Below are 19,205 nucleotides of genomic sequence, written 5' to 3'. Positions count from 1 at the left end.
TAGATGACAACCCGAACATATCCACGATAGAATAACTTAAATGTAGCCTACCAACAAATTAACCCTTAAAGTGGCACACCAAGAAATACATAGCCTATAAAAAAATATTTTTTTAAACTATGTGTAGGACTATTTAGCCTTAATATAGGCCATACATGAATAATTTGTATTTTCATGATTTAACATTTGATAGTTAACGCATTACAAACATCTCAACTAACCAGTTGAGTTGCCCAATTAGGGTAGACTTTCTAAATAATCTAAAAAATGATACATTAACATTGTCTGCTTCAGTTATTTATAATGGAAGACAGGCCTAGTTACAGGAGGACTGATATCAAATATGAATAAAATGATAGGCCTACATGTGTTTCAAAATATGAATATTCAAATATATGTAAATTAATGCGTTTACTGTTCATATGCTCATAATCCCTGTAAAATGACATCAACTGAATAATATTGTGAAACATATTGGAAATAACAGGCAGACAGTAAATAAGCTACTGATATGAATATGAAAAGATTGTTATATTTGCACAGACCCAAAAAAAATCACATAACAATATTTCTATATTGTCCATAATAGCTAGCTTTGACTAAATATTCCTTTAATGGGCAACTCAACCGCCTGGTAGAGCATATTCTTCAAGAGTTCCTAAAATTATAAAACAACATTTTTTCCAAAAATATGTTTTAGAGGTCAACAACATTTTACACACAATTAGTACCCAACTGAAAATGTGTGATTAATGAGGTTCGGTTTTGCTAACGTTCACTTCCAACATTCACTTCCTTTCAGCCATCTTTGAATGTGTGTTTGAAAAAATACAGGAGTTCGATAATGAAAACCACATGATCCTTTTACTAAATGGCATTGGTTGAGATAAAATATGCCTAACAAAATTAATATGTTTAATTTCATATGTTTAATTTCATTTAAAATTGGTTGAGCTGCCTGTTAATTAAGGTCACTTGGTCCCAAGTGCTCAATGAAGTTAATCGGAATAGGCTATGGAGGATGTCGTGCTGCACCTAGAGACTGGAGAGCTAATGTAGGCCTATTGCTAATTACTTTCCATAACACAATACACACTAGTAACAACGACAGGATGCTTCTCATTGCGCGCAACAGAACTGCAAAAACTTTAGAGGTACTACGGTAAGCTATGCGAAGTAGCAACAGGCACACCTGGTGTAGAGTGAGGAGCCAGCAGGAGTCATTACAGGAAACATGGCCGGCGCTGCGGAGAGTCCCGCGAAACTAACCACGCTTTGAATAAATGTAAAATATGGGTTTCAAATGGTCAGGAAACATTCCCATTATAATTACAATGAATATGGCCATTCAAAAAGTGTTAAACGTTTGGTGCAGTATAGCCTATGCACCAACGCTTTGGGTTACTGCTATTGTTTCTTATTCGCGATGTGAAAGTAAGCCTATTTAACCTACCTATAGGTTTATAGGCTATAACATTTATAGGCTAATTGAATTTGTGAGTGAAGATAAAACACTGATAGGCTCAATATCAGGCAACTCAATAGGAAAAATAAGATGTTCAGGCTATGTACATTCAAGTGGCCTGGTAGCCTAATGAAAATATGTTTTAATATTATAAACCATTTCTCTCAATAATTCGGAAATGTTGTATCTATTAACTCATCTTAAGTATTCATGCAAAATGCTTAAATAAGTCTAGTGTTTTCATTCTCCTCCCGCTTGTGCGCCAAGGCCTTCAAGCGAATTCCTAAACAGTCTTCCTATTTTATCAGGTTCTGTATTTTGTCTGTTATCACCTGGGTATTTACAAAGGACGCTTCCGACTTGGCAATGATTAAGTGAGCTGGTATCAATGGCATCATCTGATAAAAAGAAGGAAATGGCCGCGTTGCATTGAGGTGGACTACTTGATACATTGTTAGTCTTGCATTTTCTTGAAATATCAATATAACATAGTAAACATGTAGGTTTATAGATTATATGGGAATAAAGCAATAAAAACATATAATTATGTATTATATCCTATCTAGAAATGGTTTAGGTCTAGTAGGCTATCAAATGGTTATGCATTTTAAGCTGCCTGCTACTGTATAACAACATACGACTTAAGTGTAGGGCCTATATGTTTAGATACTGTAGTAATTAAACAAAGATAACTAATCAGGGATTGCTGGCTGAGGTTAAATAAATGTGTCCCTTTCCAAGGTTATTTGCATTAGTTAATTATGTTAGCTAAATATATTCATGATCCATATAGTTCTGAAAAATTCTACACTTAAAAACAACAGTTCACCACAGTAGTTTATTTATTCTCGATTGCACGAAGACAAACATCCAAAACAAATAGGGCTGATCCGCAAAGACAACAGCGGTGCCGCTAACTAGTTTATCCCATTAGTAGCCCGCTGCGGCCGCAAGTTATTCAATCGCCCAAGTGTAAATTAGACTAAATCCTGGTTGCTATCGCAGCAGCTCAACAAAACATAACTTTTGTTACTATTAATTAATTATGAAGCTTGATAAGCTGATAACCCGATAGGCCTACTGTAAACGCAATATGAAGGTCAAGTGCCTAGGATCGCGCATGATTATCGTTACAGACAGGCTCCCAGGACAGCAGCCCAAGCCCCTTGTGACTTTATTAACACTTGCGCTGAACTTTGTTTACAGTCCACCATGGCCAGCCACAAACTACACTATCCTACGTTTGAGTATATCTGTAAGCGTTGCGAGAGAAAAAAAAGTGTCAGAAAATGCATTTAGAGACACATAATAATGAAACTATCCATATTGCTTAAAATTGTCTGATGGTGAGATCAATAGTGAGATCAATTCAGGTATAGAATGAGAGGTCATGTAGGTCTATTGGTTTGGGCCAGACATTGCACCAATTAGGCTATGCGTAAAATTAATGAGTGAGTGAGTGTGAGTGAGTGAGTGAATGAATTGACCATAGCCATAAATTAATACACTATTCCTACCTCCATAAAAGTAGGGATAACAACACTACAATGCATAGGCTAGTTAATTAGACCGGAGGGGACAACAACGCCCACATGTCCAAGGTAGACTATTTGGAAATTACGCGCACTATCCTTGCACAACCAAAGGACCCAAACATATAATTAACTGTAAAATTGCAGTACTTTGAAGCCTGACATCCGCAATGACGTTCAACTTTTTTTCCAAAATGGATAAAAATTTGGCACAGTGATTGACAAGGTCTTATTCAAATAAAACATCCAGTCAAAGCGTGCACACTTTTTTTTCGAGCCATGCATGGGAGGCGTGGAGCTCTCACTTTTGACATTCTCTCTCTCTGCTGCAGCTTCTCCTCAAGGCAGACTAGCGAACTCTTATGACATCACCCAGCCACCGAATGGGGGAAGAAGGGAACAGCTCTCTGCGGATGAACGATGTTTTGATACAAGTGGACGTGTTTGGGCATATCAACTGAATTCGTGCAAGGGCAAAGTTTTTAATGTTGTCCAAATCTTCAAAAAGATTCCGTGTGAATACTTTGCTTTGAAAACAGCGGAGTTACCCATAGCCTACTTCGCCGAATGTTAGAGGCGAAATGTAAAACTATAACTATTGCAGCGTATGTTCCTGCGCAATGTGTCTAGTCTCTTGATTTCTGGAATAGAGCATAAAGCAAGCAGAGGAGAGACGGCTTTTCTCGACTTTATTTCTCGCCTATGGACGACAGCGGACCCTTCTCTCCAAAGGCAAATGCATTCAGTATAGCCTCTCTGATTTCAGCTGCGGAGCAAGCAGGAAACGCAACATTTGACAAACACGGCACTGGCCTGGACAAGCAAGACCAGCACAACTGTTACAGTTCATTTAAAATGCACTACAGCACTGTCACCAGGGAAATGGAAGGTACGAGCGCGGTCTTGACAATAACCTTGTAAATATTTGCTTTCGTTAAGTTTGTTTGTTGCTCATCTCAGGTTCTTGTTGTTGTTGCATGCAGATGTGATCTTGTTCCCGTAATATCCTAAATTGAGCAACCATGTTTGCGTTAGTGTAGATATGAAATGCATAACTAAAGCAATGTTGATACTGGAGTAGAATGTAAAAAAGTAGGCTCATATGAAACTATTCCCGAAAAGTCTCGTCCAGTAGGCTATAGGAAAGTTCGGGGAGAAATATGATGCATATGACGATAAGAAGTTATAACTAATAAACGAATCATAACTTATAAAACACCCAGTAATCATAGGCTACATATAGCCTATCTTCATAGAACTGAAATATCTTGTCAAAAATAGGGATTTCAGTTGCATTTCAAATCACAGTGAGTTCGTATATACTACTTTCAGAGAAGAGAAGAGCACGATAACAGATTTTGAAAATAAGGAATGAGAAGTTAGTGGGGGGGGGGGGGGGGGGGGGGGGGGGCACAAAGCCTACATGGGGCACAAGTGCGAATTAATGGTAAAAACAGTTGATAGGCCTGTATCCAACACACTGGAATGGGTCCCTTATCCCAGTTCCATTTGGCAGAACAATTTAACATACATTCACCTCGAAATAACCTTATGTGTTTGTTTGTGCATGCAAATAAGTGTTTGTTTACCTTGTGAAAACGTTTACCCTCCACTGTGCCAGCTTTCCCATCTATTGTTACGGGAAGACGATGTGGGCGATTCCCTTATCCAAAAGTAAATGGGTGCCGGAAAGCCCATTAAAAGGGGCGCACTTCACTGTCAATCAGTCTCGTCCCAACGCGGGGAAAGGGACATTACCTGCAGTTCCTTATCTAAATAGAAATAAGACCCGGTTTTATCGTGAAGGGGAGGCCCTAGATAAGAGAGAAGAAGTCTGGATTGCAGTGTATCATACTGCAGTAGAGCAGCAGAGCAGAGGCCGCCTGGAATACCTTTGAACACAATCCCTCGAAAAAACAACTTGCGTGTGCACAGGGTTATAGTTCTACAAAACAATTTTTGGTTAGGATTGGGAATTATAATTAGGGTCACAGAAAAACAAAGTTCTGAATGAACTTTTTTTCTCACTATTGGACGTTATGCGAGAAACGTTGCGATCGAATTCTGTAACTGCAACAGACATTTTAGGATTTAGGCTGTGGTCTATTACAGCATCGGATGCAACAGCGATGATTAATGAACGCAGAAAACACTAAGCCACACTATTGTAAAACTATTCGAAAATCTATAAAGGGTGTTTCACGTTGAAGAAAATAACTCGAGCCTACAACTGCTTTCAGTGTTGTTATTTTTTTTTCTATCCACAAGTGCAACGCATATAGTAAAATCCAGCTTTTGGAATGATTTCAGCAATATCCAGTCCGTGGCTGACGCAGCTGTCCCATTTTTGCGATGTTGCAGCCTTCACTACTAGCAGCCTAAGCAGCCTCAACACGTCAGGGAGTTACCATCTCTCTCCGTCCCCCGGGGACCCCTACAGCCAACATGAAGCCCACTTTGAGCCTTGCCCGGCGGCTCAACACAGCTACAACTACTCGGGGTCGAACCCGGCCCAGGCCCAGCAGAGCGACACCGGGACTTCCAACTGTTCCTCATCGTCCTCCAGCTCCACGCCGAACAGCAAGTCTCTGGTGAAAAAGAACCCTAAGGTGGCCAACATTAACGTTCAGTTGGAGATGAAAGCTTTATGGGATGAATTTAATCAGCTGGGAACAGAGATGATCGTTACCAAGGCTGGAAGGTGAGTGGAATTTACACCATGATACATGCAGGCTTCACTGGGTTAGGGTGCATTGGGCCTCCAGATATGAGCTCAAATGTATCCCCTGAGAGCTCACACATACAACATAAATCATGAGATATGTTGGGAGATAATATTTAAAGTCGGTGTGTATAGTCAATTACAAATTGATGTTGATGCGATGCTGCAATGTAAATTACGCAGCAATATACAGGCCTTTCGATCTACTGAAAACATCTTTCAGCTTATGCTTTTTTAATTGTTCGTCATATTTTACTATACTATTTAGACAAACTATTCACTAATAAACTATTTAAGGAATATTATGTAGTGTTGTAATATAACTATCCCCAGCCAATAGACAGACAGACCCCTGATATAATTTCTAGACAGATTGGAACGGAATCAAATAGGCCTATTAGCCTACAGTTTGTATGTTAAGCATTCTCTTAAATTAAGCATTTTTATTTGTAGTAGTGGATACAATTAAGACTATGCTATTTCCCCACAAATACATTTAAAACGGCCTACATGTTTGGGCAGAGAAAGCTAAATATTTCTGACTGAATAAAATTACCATATTTATCCAACATTTACGCATGCGTTTTAGAGAAGAATTGTATGCGTAAATGGGTCGTGCTTTCCTTGACATAGGCCCACAGCACAAAAGTTGAATTTGAGCTTTCCTATCCTGAGTAATAAAACCATACCTAAGGCATTTATTTCTGCAACCCTAAACCCCAATTTACGCGACAATGTCACAAGTAATTGAAATATCAGTCAAAAAACATATTGATTAATTTCTCTGTATGACTAGGCCCACTTGCCATATCTATCAGTTTACTTTTAATAACTGCGTTTTTTAAATTAAATACTTAGTGTTTTATGGATTTGAGCTCCATAAGAGATGACGTTTGCGCAGGCTCAGTTTACCTTTAGGGTGACAGCAGAAAACCATCTGTCATTCCAGAGATACTAAGCAACACAGGATCCGAGGGAGGGCACTTTAAAAGCTACTTTAGCCTCACCTATCCACAACTGCAGCCTTGAATAGACACTGACGTTAATTGAGCGGTGATTTTAGGATCACTTTCACTGGTTTGGCGGATTACTCCACACACATTAAAACGTTTTACGGTATGATACACCCTTATGTGAGTGTGAGCGTGAGTAGGAGAGTGAAAGAGAAAGTAGGCATATTTATTAAAGAGACGGGAAATAAAAATAACAGCCCCTCGCTGCGTGCGTGAGTGCGTGCGTATATATGACTGGAATCCAAAAAAGGGTAGAAGAGAAATGCAAGTGAATGTACAGTGTTATATAAAGCGTAATTTGGGTTAAGCAAAAATGTAACACGTCGTTTATCCACCCATTGAATCGCTTCATACACAGTATAGGCCTAAAATCCCGGGCTTGCTTTTTTCTTGAATAGGAAGGCGTCATATCATCACATAGGCCTACCGCAACAACAAACGCAAAAACTCAAAACCCATAACAATACTGTTGTGACTACGGGTGAAATAATATTTTCGACTGTTGTAAAAAGGCAACATGTTATCAAAAAGCATATCCCAACATATTGCTTATATCCTGATGGAATTTGCCGAAATCTCACAATCGCAAGTAAACCCCAGATCAGCCCATAGACAATGATAGAGCCAAGTCAAAGAAAACTGATTTTAATATAGCCATGTGTTTTCTCTGTCAGGCGAATGTTTCCTACGTTTCAAGTTAAAATTTTTGGAATGGATCCTATGGCAGACTACATGCTGCTAATGGATTTCTTACCAGTCGACGACAAAAGATACAGGTACGTTTTATTTACCAAATGAACAAGATACAAATCTACAATTTTCTTGGGAAATATTTTGTGCCAGTGAACATTAGCTGTAGTGGGTGTAGGGTTATGGCCTATAGTTCCAGTGGACGTGCATCCAACTCAAAGTAGGCTCGAGACCATTAATTTTTGGGAAAACAGAACGTATCCATTGAGACCCCTGTAACCTCGATGAAAATGTTGCTCGTTTTTTTTCTACCTGTCATAGGTATGCTTTCCACAGCTCCTCGTGGCTGGTGGCAGGTAAAGCTGACCCTGCTACTCCCGGGAGAGTTCACTATCACCCCGACTCTCCGGCCAAGGGCGCACAGTGGATGAAGCAGATAGTCTCATTCGATAAACTTAAACTCACTAACAATTTACTGGATGACAATGGACACGTAAGTATATTGTAGCGAAGACCCTGGTTTACTAAATAAAATGTGTATCCATGAGTAAGATGTTATAGCCTATATCCAATAGGCCACGTCACATTACACTATTTGAAAGTATTTATTTGAACTACTTGTATCTGCTTTCAAATGACTTTAAAGAGAGTACATCATTTAAATAATTTTTTCACATTTCCTAAACTACACAAACATTTTCCAGTTTACCCATTTGTATTGGATGGCTCTGGGAAATTAAATAGGTCTAGTTATTTTTTAAATTGATTTTACATTATTTTAATATTTTACCTCTTCCTCTCTCTCCCTGCAGATCATTCTAAACTCAATGCACAGATACCAGCCAAGGTTCCACGTCGTCTATGTGGACCCACGCAAAGACAGCGAGAAGTATGCGGAGGAGAATTATAAGACCTTTGTTTTTGAGGAAACACGGTTCACGGCGGTAACAGCATACCAGAACCACAGGGTAAGGATATCGTCCTCTATATGCTATGCAGATATAACAACACAAATTATAACATAACATTATAACATGATAATAGATGGTCGTTATTGTTGTTGTTGAATTTACACTATATTTCGTGAACAGGCAGTGTTTTTGCAACATGGGACAATTTTTAAAATATAACTGAATGAGGCCAAATATAAAACAACAGGCCTAAAACAACAGGATAAACGTGGGGCCAGCCTGCGTGCCTGTATTTCTATAATAATGAGGTAAAACTAATACGGCCTAATGTGTTAGGTTATACACTTGTATTAGACTAGTAATTAACCTAATAATTAGCATGAAAAATAATTCGTTTGGCAAACGAATAGCCTGTAACTGACGCAAGAGACGCAAATATATATATTTTTTATTCATGTGTGCATTATTTGACCATTCCATATTTCGAACAAGGCACAACCTAACAGCATGCATTGCAAGTAAACATGGTTTTATTTGATAAAACAACAATTTAGGCTACATAAAGAATAGTATTTATGCCCCCAGTGAAATAGATTATGGATTAAGCTGACCATCTTTAAATTAAGACATGACAACCACATTTAAGAAATAGACTATAGGCCAAAAAACGCTTTTATGACCTGATCATTCATTTTACGAAACATATGTTTCTTGCCTCTGCTTCAGTATCCCTCCCGTGAACTTTAAAAATATATATTTTATTGTATCAAATAGCTGAACATAAATCCTTTACGTGAGATTTTTTGCGCCTGAAAGTTGTCTGTGTGTCACTGATGCCCCTGCACAGCTGCCCAGTTTCATTTTTTCCTCTGTCTTTCCTGCTATGTGTTCTATCTGTTTGACCCCTCCGTATCCAACTGGTCTCCAACGCGCACTAAGGGGCTTTCATTTTGTTGTTCAACTCATTCCGGAAATTCATGACCACATAACTTCATTCGCGGATGTACAAAACTATTAGTCTCATCAATTATTAAAAATGACATGTTTAGCTGATATTTCTATTCAGTGTCAAGGCCACAATAAATCACTTTTTAGGCCTAAACTGTAATTTTGTAGGCATAGACCTAGCCTATATTACAAAAAAAATAGTTTTACATTTGTAGCCTATGCTAATAAATGCCTTGCCTACCTTTTAACATGTTGGTTATAACAGGCATGTTTCGATACAAGGGAAAGGGGGAGCGCTATAGCGTCGTTATGTATGTCAACGTAACGGTAAACGCTTTGACCCTCACTAGTTAGGTCTATATCACGCCATAGGCAGATACACGTTCCGCTCTATTTTTTCGTGTTGAGTAGTCCTAGGCTACATTGTATTTCGTGAATATTAGGCCTACAGGTTCGAATGTTATGTATTTAACCCTAATCATAACCTAAACCCAAAAGCCTGAAAAGGGCGTGAATAGCCTGTCACGTAATGATGAAAGTTGTTCTGGGTTGGACTTTCCACTTTGACATGGAGGGTTACTTGACTCTGTCCTTTTGGTTGTAGATCACGCAGCTGAAAATCGCCAGTAATCCTTTTGCAAAGGGCTTCAGGGACTGTGATCCGGAGGACTGGTGAGAAAACTTAAAACTCCATTTAGGTCTACTCAATTCATCAGTGACAATTAATTGGATTAATTTTCACAAAACTGCATCAAATTGTCTTAATAAAACCAGTGAACATGAAATATGTGCTAGTCTATTTACAGCCAATGTGATACATAAGTAAATCACATTTAATTATTTGTGTCTTGTGGCTCTGTTAATGTGCATCCTCTATCTTAATACATAATGAAGATAATGTTGTTTTTGACACCCATTAAAATATTTTACAGTGTAACTGAATCCATTCTTTCTGCTCCAGGCCCAGGAATCACAGGCCAGGCTCTCTGCCAATTATGAGTGCCTTTGCAAGAACAAGGAACCCAATGTCGTCTCCCCCACAGCAGAATGGCTCAGAGAAAGGTCTATTGCCCTCCCTTTTTCAGATGAGGAATATCATTTAAAAGTTCATTACCTTCACTGAGAGACCTAATGAATCCAGGAATTGTTATCTTTTATAACAAAAGTACACATTTCATCTTAATTTAGCAATGCTATAACTGAAATATGAGTAAATGTTTGCTTTCATATGTTTATATCCATGTAAAATATAGAACAGATATCACCTACAGTAAACGTAGATTGCAGAATTATAGAAATGCATTGTATGACCACAGATTAGGATGCTTTGGTATGCTTGCTCTTGGCTTGGCGAATGTGTTATACTATAGCCTACATGACAGTCTACCAATCTCTGACTATCTGCTATTGTTTGTTGTTGACTTTAGAGGACAGTAGGCGGGACTACGACCGGGACCCCAGTGGCACGCCGATGCATGCTGACCCCGCCCACCAGCTGATGTCACGCGTCCTCAGCCCCGCTCTCCCCATCCCAGGAGGCCTCCACGCCGTCCCCCTCACCAGCGGCCGGCCCAGCCCTCCCCACGACTTGCGTACCCCAGACGGCCACCCGCTGCCCCCAGACACCCTGCACCACCACCCCTACAAGTACCCCACATCCTACGAACACTACCTGGGGGCTAAGACCCGGCCATCGCCCTACCCTTTACCCGGCATCAGAGGACACACGTACCACCACCACATGAACCCAGCCACAGCTAACATGTACTCTGCCACCAGCGCCCCCGCTAACTATGACTATGGGCCAAGATAATGAACGTATAGCTGTAGCTGGCAGCCGCTGCCCATGGCCCACACACCTGGGCTACCGCTACTAGCTAGCTAGCGCTGTGGAAAAGCAAACACATAGGAGGGGAGGGACAACACAACTCTGTCTTCATGGCTGATGCAACGTCAAGTGCGTCTGGAGCTTGCGCAGTGCGCCCCTGTTGCTGGATACCCTCCACCCCACAGAGAGACAAACACTTCCGTATTTATTTAAGGGAAATGTATCTTGGCAGGAAGTACAGACTGCCCTCTGAGCCCGAGCAGGGGTCTGTCTTGACCTCTGAACATTGACAGCAATAGCTCTCCATGAGGGCACCTTTTTGCCTGCGTGGTAGAGCAAAGCAGACAGTGAGCCCTCTCTTAAGACATGGATGATGCATTATCACGGACTGGAAATTATTATTTTTGTGTTGGATGCACTTTGTTGTTTTTTTGCTTTCAAAAAAGCCATATGTTATATAGTCAATCAAGCTTCCATAAATATACAAGATATTTGCATGTTGAGCTCATCAGTTAGGTGTTAAAATGCCTTTGAAATGATTTTGTTTGAGAAAAAAAAATTTGATTAGATTTTTGAACCATCCTGAGATGTAGCCCTGAGAAGGTTGTACCATGGCACTGACTTGCAGCAATTCTAAGTAAATAAAGAAGCAGAATGATTGTTCTGTAACTGTAAAATAAACATCACATTCTAAACTTTTAATTCATAAAGCATCTTTCTCCCAGTCCTCCATTCAAATCCCTGCCTGTATGCTATCATTTACATTTACATTTTAGTCATTTAGCAGACACTCTTATCCAGAGCGACTTACAGTTAGTGAGTGCATACATTTTCATAGCGGCCCCCCGTGGGAATCGAACCCACAACCCTGGCATTGCAAGCGCCATGCTCTACCAACTGAGCTACACGATATCATAAGCCCAGGAAAGACCTTGCCTCAATGATTGCATTGTTCCGTTTTCTCAAACTGGATTTACTGAGTTGGATTATGGTGTTCAGTGTATATGTGTGAGAGAGAGGACTTGGAACCTGTCTAAACATTAGGTTGTACACCGATATGCTACAGTTCAAATGTCAGCATCCACACCCGGGTCTACAGAATTATTCAATGGTGTGTTGCATAGAAGAGGATTCACGCCACACACACACACACACACACACACAGTTTCACAGTAATATGACATTCTTCCAAAGGTAAACACACACATGGAAAGGCCAAGCCCATTAATTCCACTTGTGTGTGTGTGTGTTCTGAGTGCCTTCGCAAAGTATTCAGACCCCTTTTTCTACATTTTGTTAGGTTACAAACTTATTCTAAAATTGATGAAATTGTTTTTTCCCCTCATCAATCTGCACACAATACCCCTTAATGACAAAGCAAAAACAGTTTATTTTAAATTTTTGCAAATTTATGACAAATAAAAAAACTGAAATATCACATTTACATAAGTATTCAGACCCTTTACTCAGTACTATGTTGAAGCATCGTTGGCAGCGATTACAGCCTTGAGTCCTCTTGGGTATGATGCTACAAGCTTGGCACACCTGTATTTGGGGAGTTTTTCCAATTCTTATCTGCAGATCCTCTCAAGCTCTGTCAGGTTGGATGGGGAGCATCGCAGCACAGCTATTTTCAGGTCTCTCCAAAGATGTTCGATCAGGTTAAAGTCCGGGCTCTGGCTAGGCCACTCAAGGACATTGAGACTTGTCCTGAAGCCACGACTGCGTTGTCTTGGCTGTGTGCTTAGGGTCGTTGTCCTGTTGAAAGGTGAACCTTCGCCCCAGTCTGAGGTCCTGAGTGCTCTGGAGCAGGTTTTCATCAAGGATCTCTCTGTACTTTGCTCCGTTCAGCTTTGCCTCGATCCTGACTAGTCTCCCAGTCCCTGCCGCTGAAAAACATCCACACAGCATGATGCTGCCACCACCATGCTTCACCCTAGGGATGGTGCCATATTTCCTCCAAAAGTGGCTCTTGGCATTCAGGTCAAAGCGTTCAATCTTGGTTTCATCAGACCAGAGAATCTTGTTTTTCATGGTCTGAGAGACTTTTGGTGCCTTTTGGCAAACTCCAAGAGGGCTGTCATGTGCCTTTTACTGAGGAGTAGCTTCCATCTGGCCACTCTACCATAAAGGCCTGAATGACGGAGTGCTGCAGAGATGGTTGTCCTTCTGGAAGGTTCTCCCATCTCCACAGAGGAACTCTAGAGCTCTGTCAGAGTGACAATCGGGTTCTTGGTGACCAAGGCCCTTCTCCCCCAATTGCTCAGTTTGGCCGGGGCAGCCAGCTCTAGGAAGAGTCTTGCTGGTTCCAAACTGCTTCCATTTAAGAATGATGGAGGCCACTGTGTTCTTGGGGACCTTCAATGCTGCAGAAATGTTTTGGTACCCTTCCCCAGATCTGTGCCTCGACACAATCCTGTCTCGGAGCTCTACGGACAATTCTTCATGGCTTGGTTTTTGGTCTGACATGCACTGTCGACTGTGGGACCATATATAGACGTGTGCCTTTCAAAATCATGTCCAATCAATTGAATTTACCACAGGTGGACTCCAATCAAGTTGTAGAAACATCTCAAGGATGATCAATGGAAACAGGATGCACCTGACCTCAATTTCGTGTCTCATAGCAAAGGGTCTGAATACTTATGTAAATAAGGTATGTTTTTTATTTTTAATAAATTAGCAAACATTTCTAAAAACTTGTTTTCACTTTATCATTATGAGGTATTGTGTGTAGATTGCTGAGAATTGTATTTATTTAATCATTTTTAGAATAAAGCTGTAACGTAACAAAATGTGGAAAAAAAATCAAGGGGTCTGAATACTTTCCGAAGGCACTGTATATAATGTGGGTTGTGTGTGGGGCAAGAGTGTGTGTGTGAAAATAAACACAAAGAACTGAAAAATCAACAGGCCATGATATTGAGCAACCTAGCGAACAGTCTGCCAATAGCAACAACATTTGATACTCAATTAGGAATTCTATCCAACCCAATCTATTAAATCAAACATTACTTATTTCTTGTTCTGAAACAAAATCATACTTTTTTAGCTTGAAATGTAAAAAGCCTGTGTAAGCATATACACTATTTATAGGCAATTTTTTGCAGCAACCTATTATATATTTCAAAATGTTATGTTGGCAAATTAAACAAAAAGTGTAGTCTATAAAACAAATTATTTTTGCAGCCAGATTTGTCAATTGGTCTAGACCACGATATAAATCAAATTGTGCAATTGCTACCTGAAATCATTGAGAAAACAAAATACTGCTGATGGATTCAAACGCATTATCAACATTAAACGTTTTTTAAACTTAAAAGCATCTACAATATCAGGAGCAGGAATAGCTTTTACCATGAACAACAGGTCATACAGCCAACCATCTGACTTCCCAGAAAAATACCCACTTTGTCTCTTCCACACAGACAAGATTAAAGCACTAAACATTTCCTCTTAAAGGCCCACTGCAGTCAAACACGTGACCACTCCCAGACAGCCCTAGCAAAATTCTTGCTTGAGAAATTGCTCTTTGCTATTTTTGTTTATTTTTTACAATTTTAATTGAAAACAAATCGCAGCAAAGCTACTTAATTGTTACCCAGAAATTATTTTATATAGAGATTTTAAAAAACGGCTGCGTTGGACCTTTAAAGGATATATTCCTCACATGAAACACAACAGTAGTGGTATATTTTTAGCTTAAAAAGGATAAAAAGCTGAAAACACACATTCCTATTCCGTGCAGTGTTGTCTCTATTTCAAGTCGGTCCTATGAGGGATGCTTTATTGTCAAGGATAATTCTTGCTAAAATAACATGCTGTTTGTCATGACAATAGGAAACGTCATGATTCATTTAAATTAGGCATCTTCTCTTCAAACGCATGCAGCTGCGGAAGGGTCCTAGGTAGAGGAAAAGGACGACCATGCACAGGTTGACCTCTGCCTGTTAATGACTTGTGAAGTAATCTAAGGTTAAATAATGTGTCCACTCATTTGACCAGCAACTAATTGATCGTATAAATTCTGTTTTGGGTACTAACACCAATAACAGAGACCTGAAAACGTGGAATTCAGGAATATATGGAATAAGAGCTACTCTCGTTTGAGGCAAATAGTTTTTCCAAAGGCAATAATTTTACTGTAGGTTAGGACTATGCTACATATTTTCAAATTCGAACAAAATTAAGATTCAAATCGAAACCCACACGGATACATTTGATTATCAAATTAGCCTTGGAAAAACAATACTTTTTTCGATTTAAAGTTCTGACACTACATTTCTACAAAATAGGCACGTTTAATAAAAAAGTAATTATTCAATAACTAAAATAATGCAAGCCTAATGTATAAACAATTCTAACATTTACATTGAAATATCTGCATGAACTCCAGGATAAAAGTGTGATTATATGATACATTTGGAAGCAAAGAATGGATTCACGAAATGTTGCCTTTATAGGCCTACCATCATGCACTGATTCGATATGGACTGGTTCTTCAATGTTAACTTTTTACGCTAATTTATAAACAATACTGCTATTGTTATTATTATTACATGGTATTGCACATTTACTAATGATTTTGTAGTTGATAAATACTTAAAACACATTTTCCTTTATTTTCCAATATTCCTGGTTCCTGTGTGACCTGGACAGGAAGCATCAGTCTGGGGAATTTAGGCTCCCTTCGCGTGAGCTGAACTTCGGCTGGGCGTAATGAGAAGTGACTCATCAGGAAGGCAAGGACACCGAGACCCAGGCCTCTTCCGTTAGGTCGAGGACTCTTCTGTTAGGTCGACCCAGCTGTGTTTATCCTTGCAGTGCTTCGCCTTGATGTGGGGCCAGTAGTCCCGAACCTGCGCTGCTCTCCGACTGTCCGCTCGCTGAGAACCGTCAGGTGAGGACAGGACAGGAGTCCATGGCCATAACTGACAGATAATTACCGCTTGGACACAAGTCCCATAAACTTACCACAGTCATCTAAACCCAAACTGGACATTTACGCATGACAGATTTTATTACAGGGGTATACTATAGCCTACATTGCGGCTCAAAAGTAGCATAACTCTTAAATATCGTTGATAATACACTCCATTGCTATTAATTTAATTTCTATGCATATTTTTGTCATATAAAATGCCCTGTAAACATACCACCTTACATAAAGTAGCCTATGCCTGCTAGAGGAACCAAACGGTAGGACAAGTAGAATTAAATATACAACATCTAAAACAGCAGTTCATTTTAGGGGCCGAATGCTGCTCCTTGCAACAACAAAAAAGTAATTGAACTATTACAACTAAAACTATTTTTGAACAAAAATATAAACAAACATGTAACAATTTCAAAGATTTTACTGAGTTATGGTTCATATAAGGAAATCAATCAATCAATTAAAATAAATAAATTAGGCCCTAATCTATGGATTTCACATGACTGGGAATACAGATATGCATCTGTTGATAACAGATACCTTAAAAAAAAGAAGGTAGGGGCGTGGATCAGAAAACCAGTCAGAATCTGGTGTGACCACCATTTGCCTCATGCAGCATGACACATCTCCTTCACATAGAGTTGATCCGGCTAATTGTGGCCTGTGGAATGTTGTCCCATTCCTCTTCAATGGCTGTGCGAAGTTGCTGGATATTGTCGGGAACTGGAACTTGCTGTTGTACACATCGATCCAGAGCATCCCAAACATGCTCAATGGGTGACATGTCGGGTGAGTATGCAGGCCATGAAAGAACTGGGACATTTTCAGCTTCCAGGAATTGTGTACAGATCCTTGCGACACAGGATCGTGCATTATCATGCTGAAACATGAGGTAATGGCGGTGGATGAATAACACGACAATGGTCCTCAGGATCTCGTCATGGTATCTCGGTGCATTTAAATTGACATTGATAAAATGCAATTGTGTTCATTGTCCATAGCTTATGCCTGCCCATACCAAAACCTCAACGCCACCATGGGACGCTCTGTTCACAGCGTTGACATCAGCAAACCGCTCTCCCACACGACGCATTACATATGGTCTGCGGTTGTGAGGCCGGTTGGACGTACTGCCAAAGTCCCTAAAACGATGTTGGAGGCGGCTTATGGTAGAGAACTTAACATTCAATTCTCTGGCAACAGCTCTGGTGGCCATTCCTGCAGTCAGAATGCCAATTGCACGCTATCTCAAGACATCTGTGGCATTGTTGTGTGACAAAACTGCACATTTTAGAGTGAGTGGCCTTTAATTGTCCCCAGCACAAGGTAAAGATCATGCTGTTTAATCAGCTTCTTGATATGCCACACCGGTCAGGTGGATGGATTATCTTGGCAAAGGAGAAACACTCACTAACAGGGATGTAAACAAATGGGTGCATCAAATGTGAGAGAAATAAGCTATTTTGGGGATTTTTTTCAGTTAATGAAACATGGGACCAACACTTTACATGTTGCGTTTATATTTTTGTTCAGTGTATATTTGCCATAATAATGGTTCACAATGATCTGTGACACATAGGCTACATTTTAAACTTAGGGCCATGACTGTTCATAATTTTTGCTGCACATTCAGCTCAGATAGGCCTAAACACTGACATGAATTCCTGTGTTTCCCCACTACTAACCTCATGCTTTAAAGGTGAGTGGGCATGTCTCAGGCTGAACCTGTGGAAAAACATACTCCAATCAGACAGAAAAATAAGACTTGAGTGAAACCTTTGGTATTTCTGTACAGCCTAGCTATGCACACAGATGTCTTCAGCTCCAAAGAAGATAAGATGCCAAATGCTTGCCATATGAGGACAGACTCAGGAGAATGAATGCTAATGCAACCACAGGCATAATTTCACACTCATCTGCATCTGGCCCATCTGTTGTGACAAGCCTATCAGAGCTGTGCTCAGTTTGTTTTACCTTTGTGTACATTTCTCCTGCCGCACCCCGGCAGCTTGGCATATCTGGGGACAGATATTAAAAACAAGCCGAGGTAGACCTACTGGAGTCGTTTACCTAAAAGACATGCAGAGAGAGCAGAGCAAGTGTTTCACATTTTCCCAAAGCTTTTCAGCGAGTGAAGGTACTACAGTTTATGTTCCATTTGACAACGCTGAAGGACATTTTATGCTGAATATAAAAACATCATCACTAGAGAGAAACAACCGTGATACATTCATATTAGTGTGCATACGATCAATAAAGACAACTCTGCCTACAAAGCATGGCATTTTACCTGCTCTCAAGCAGAAAACTATTATTTTCTTACAATCATATTCCTATTCATTTCTATTTTATAAACATTCAGGCTCAGTTAATCTCACGTCATCGTCAACACCCAGTAATCCAACCCACCATTAATAGACCAAGGTCTATTAAACCCTGTGCTGTAATAGCATAGAAGAGGCCTAGGCTAAGCTAAATACTCTTGACTGAACTGAAAGAAAATATTCAATCACAATGGCCCGCTGACCCTTGACCCCCAAGGCCATGATAGACACGCTAGGTGATAACTGACTGAGGCACGGGTTCTATTGTGCGTCCGGCCCTGTTGTGGGGTCCTCTCCTCTCTCCATTTATTGACTTCCTAAATGATCCATTATGAGGTGATTTACGACAGCCCCCCTCCCGTCCTCCATCCCTCAGCTTGTGGGTCGCTCCTCCATTCAGCACACATCTGCACCATTTGATTTATCAGAGAATGGACGGAAGCCGGCCCATGCCACTTCTGTTTGTTCAAAGTCTACAGGAGAAGTAGGAAGCTATTAGAGATTGAAGAAGTCGCGGCAGAGGTCACGGACAAAGGTAGGGAGAGAAGTCTGAGCGGAGGGAAGACAAGGACGGAGCACGCGCCAGGGGAGTTAGTTCATGTAATGGAACGGGTTGCTCTTTCCTCTTACTTGGAAAAGAGGAATATCTCACTGCCATTATGAACGTCAGGAGCCTTTGATTTCTCTGGCCTTTTCCTGTAAAGTCTGATGAGCTACTCCTGTCTAGGTCATCCCAGGAGACTGGGGCTTTATGAAGCAAAATGTCTGTTTGAAGTAGGCAGCGCGGCCATGTAACACATGAGATCCCATGCTGCTCATTGACTCACTGGGATATT

At 40.3% G+C, this 19,205-nt stretch overlaps 1 protein-coding gene across 1 annotated transcript; it reads left to right on the top strand.

The window, feature by feature from the left end:
- Positions 1-3,260: 3,260 nt before the first annotated feature.
- LOC311141512 (T-box transcription factor TBX1-like) lies at positions 3,261-11,844 on the top strand. Its single transcript, XM_084176861.1, has 8 exons — positions 3,261-3,886; positions 5,308-5,698; positions 7,407-7,508; positions 7,744-7,915; positions 8,235-8,390; positions 9,886-9,953; positions 10,243-10,343; positions 10,709-11,844. Exons 1-8 carry the CDS (start codon positions 3,700-3,702, stop codon positions 11,092-11,094), a joined length of 1,563 nt encoding a protein of 520 aa, XP_084032987.1. The 5' UTR covers positions 3,261-3,699; the 3' UTR covers positions 11,095-11,844.
- Positions 11,845-19,205: the final 7,361 nt, after the last annotated feature.

The sequence above is a fragment of the Coregonus lavaretus genome (genome assembly GCF_964263955.1).
Source record: "Coregonus lavaretus genome assembly, chromosome: 14".
In the NCBI taxonomy this organism is placed as follows: Eukaryota; Metazoa; Chordata; class Actinopteri; order Salmoniformes; family Salmonidae; genus Coregonus; species Coregonus lavaretus.
The sequence above is the reverse complement of the archived record's forward strand: the minus strand, read 5'-3'. Positions and strand labels throughout refer to the sequence as shown.

Excerpts from the sequence above, each read along its gene's own strand:
- LOC311141512 (XM_084176861.1), top strand. The coding sequence starts at position 3,700 with ATGGACGACAGCGGACCCTTCTCTCCAAAGGCAAATGCATTCAGTATA. Across the intron at positions 5,699-7,406 it reads ATCGTTACCAAGGCTGGAAG|GCGAATGTTTCCTACGTTTC; the intron begins GTGAGTGGAATT and ends TTTCTCTGTCAG. Across the intron at positions 9,954-10,242 it reads GACTGTGATCCGGAGGACTG|GCCCAGGAATCACAGGCCAG; the intron begins GTGAGAAAACTT and ends TTTCTGCTCCAG.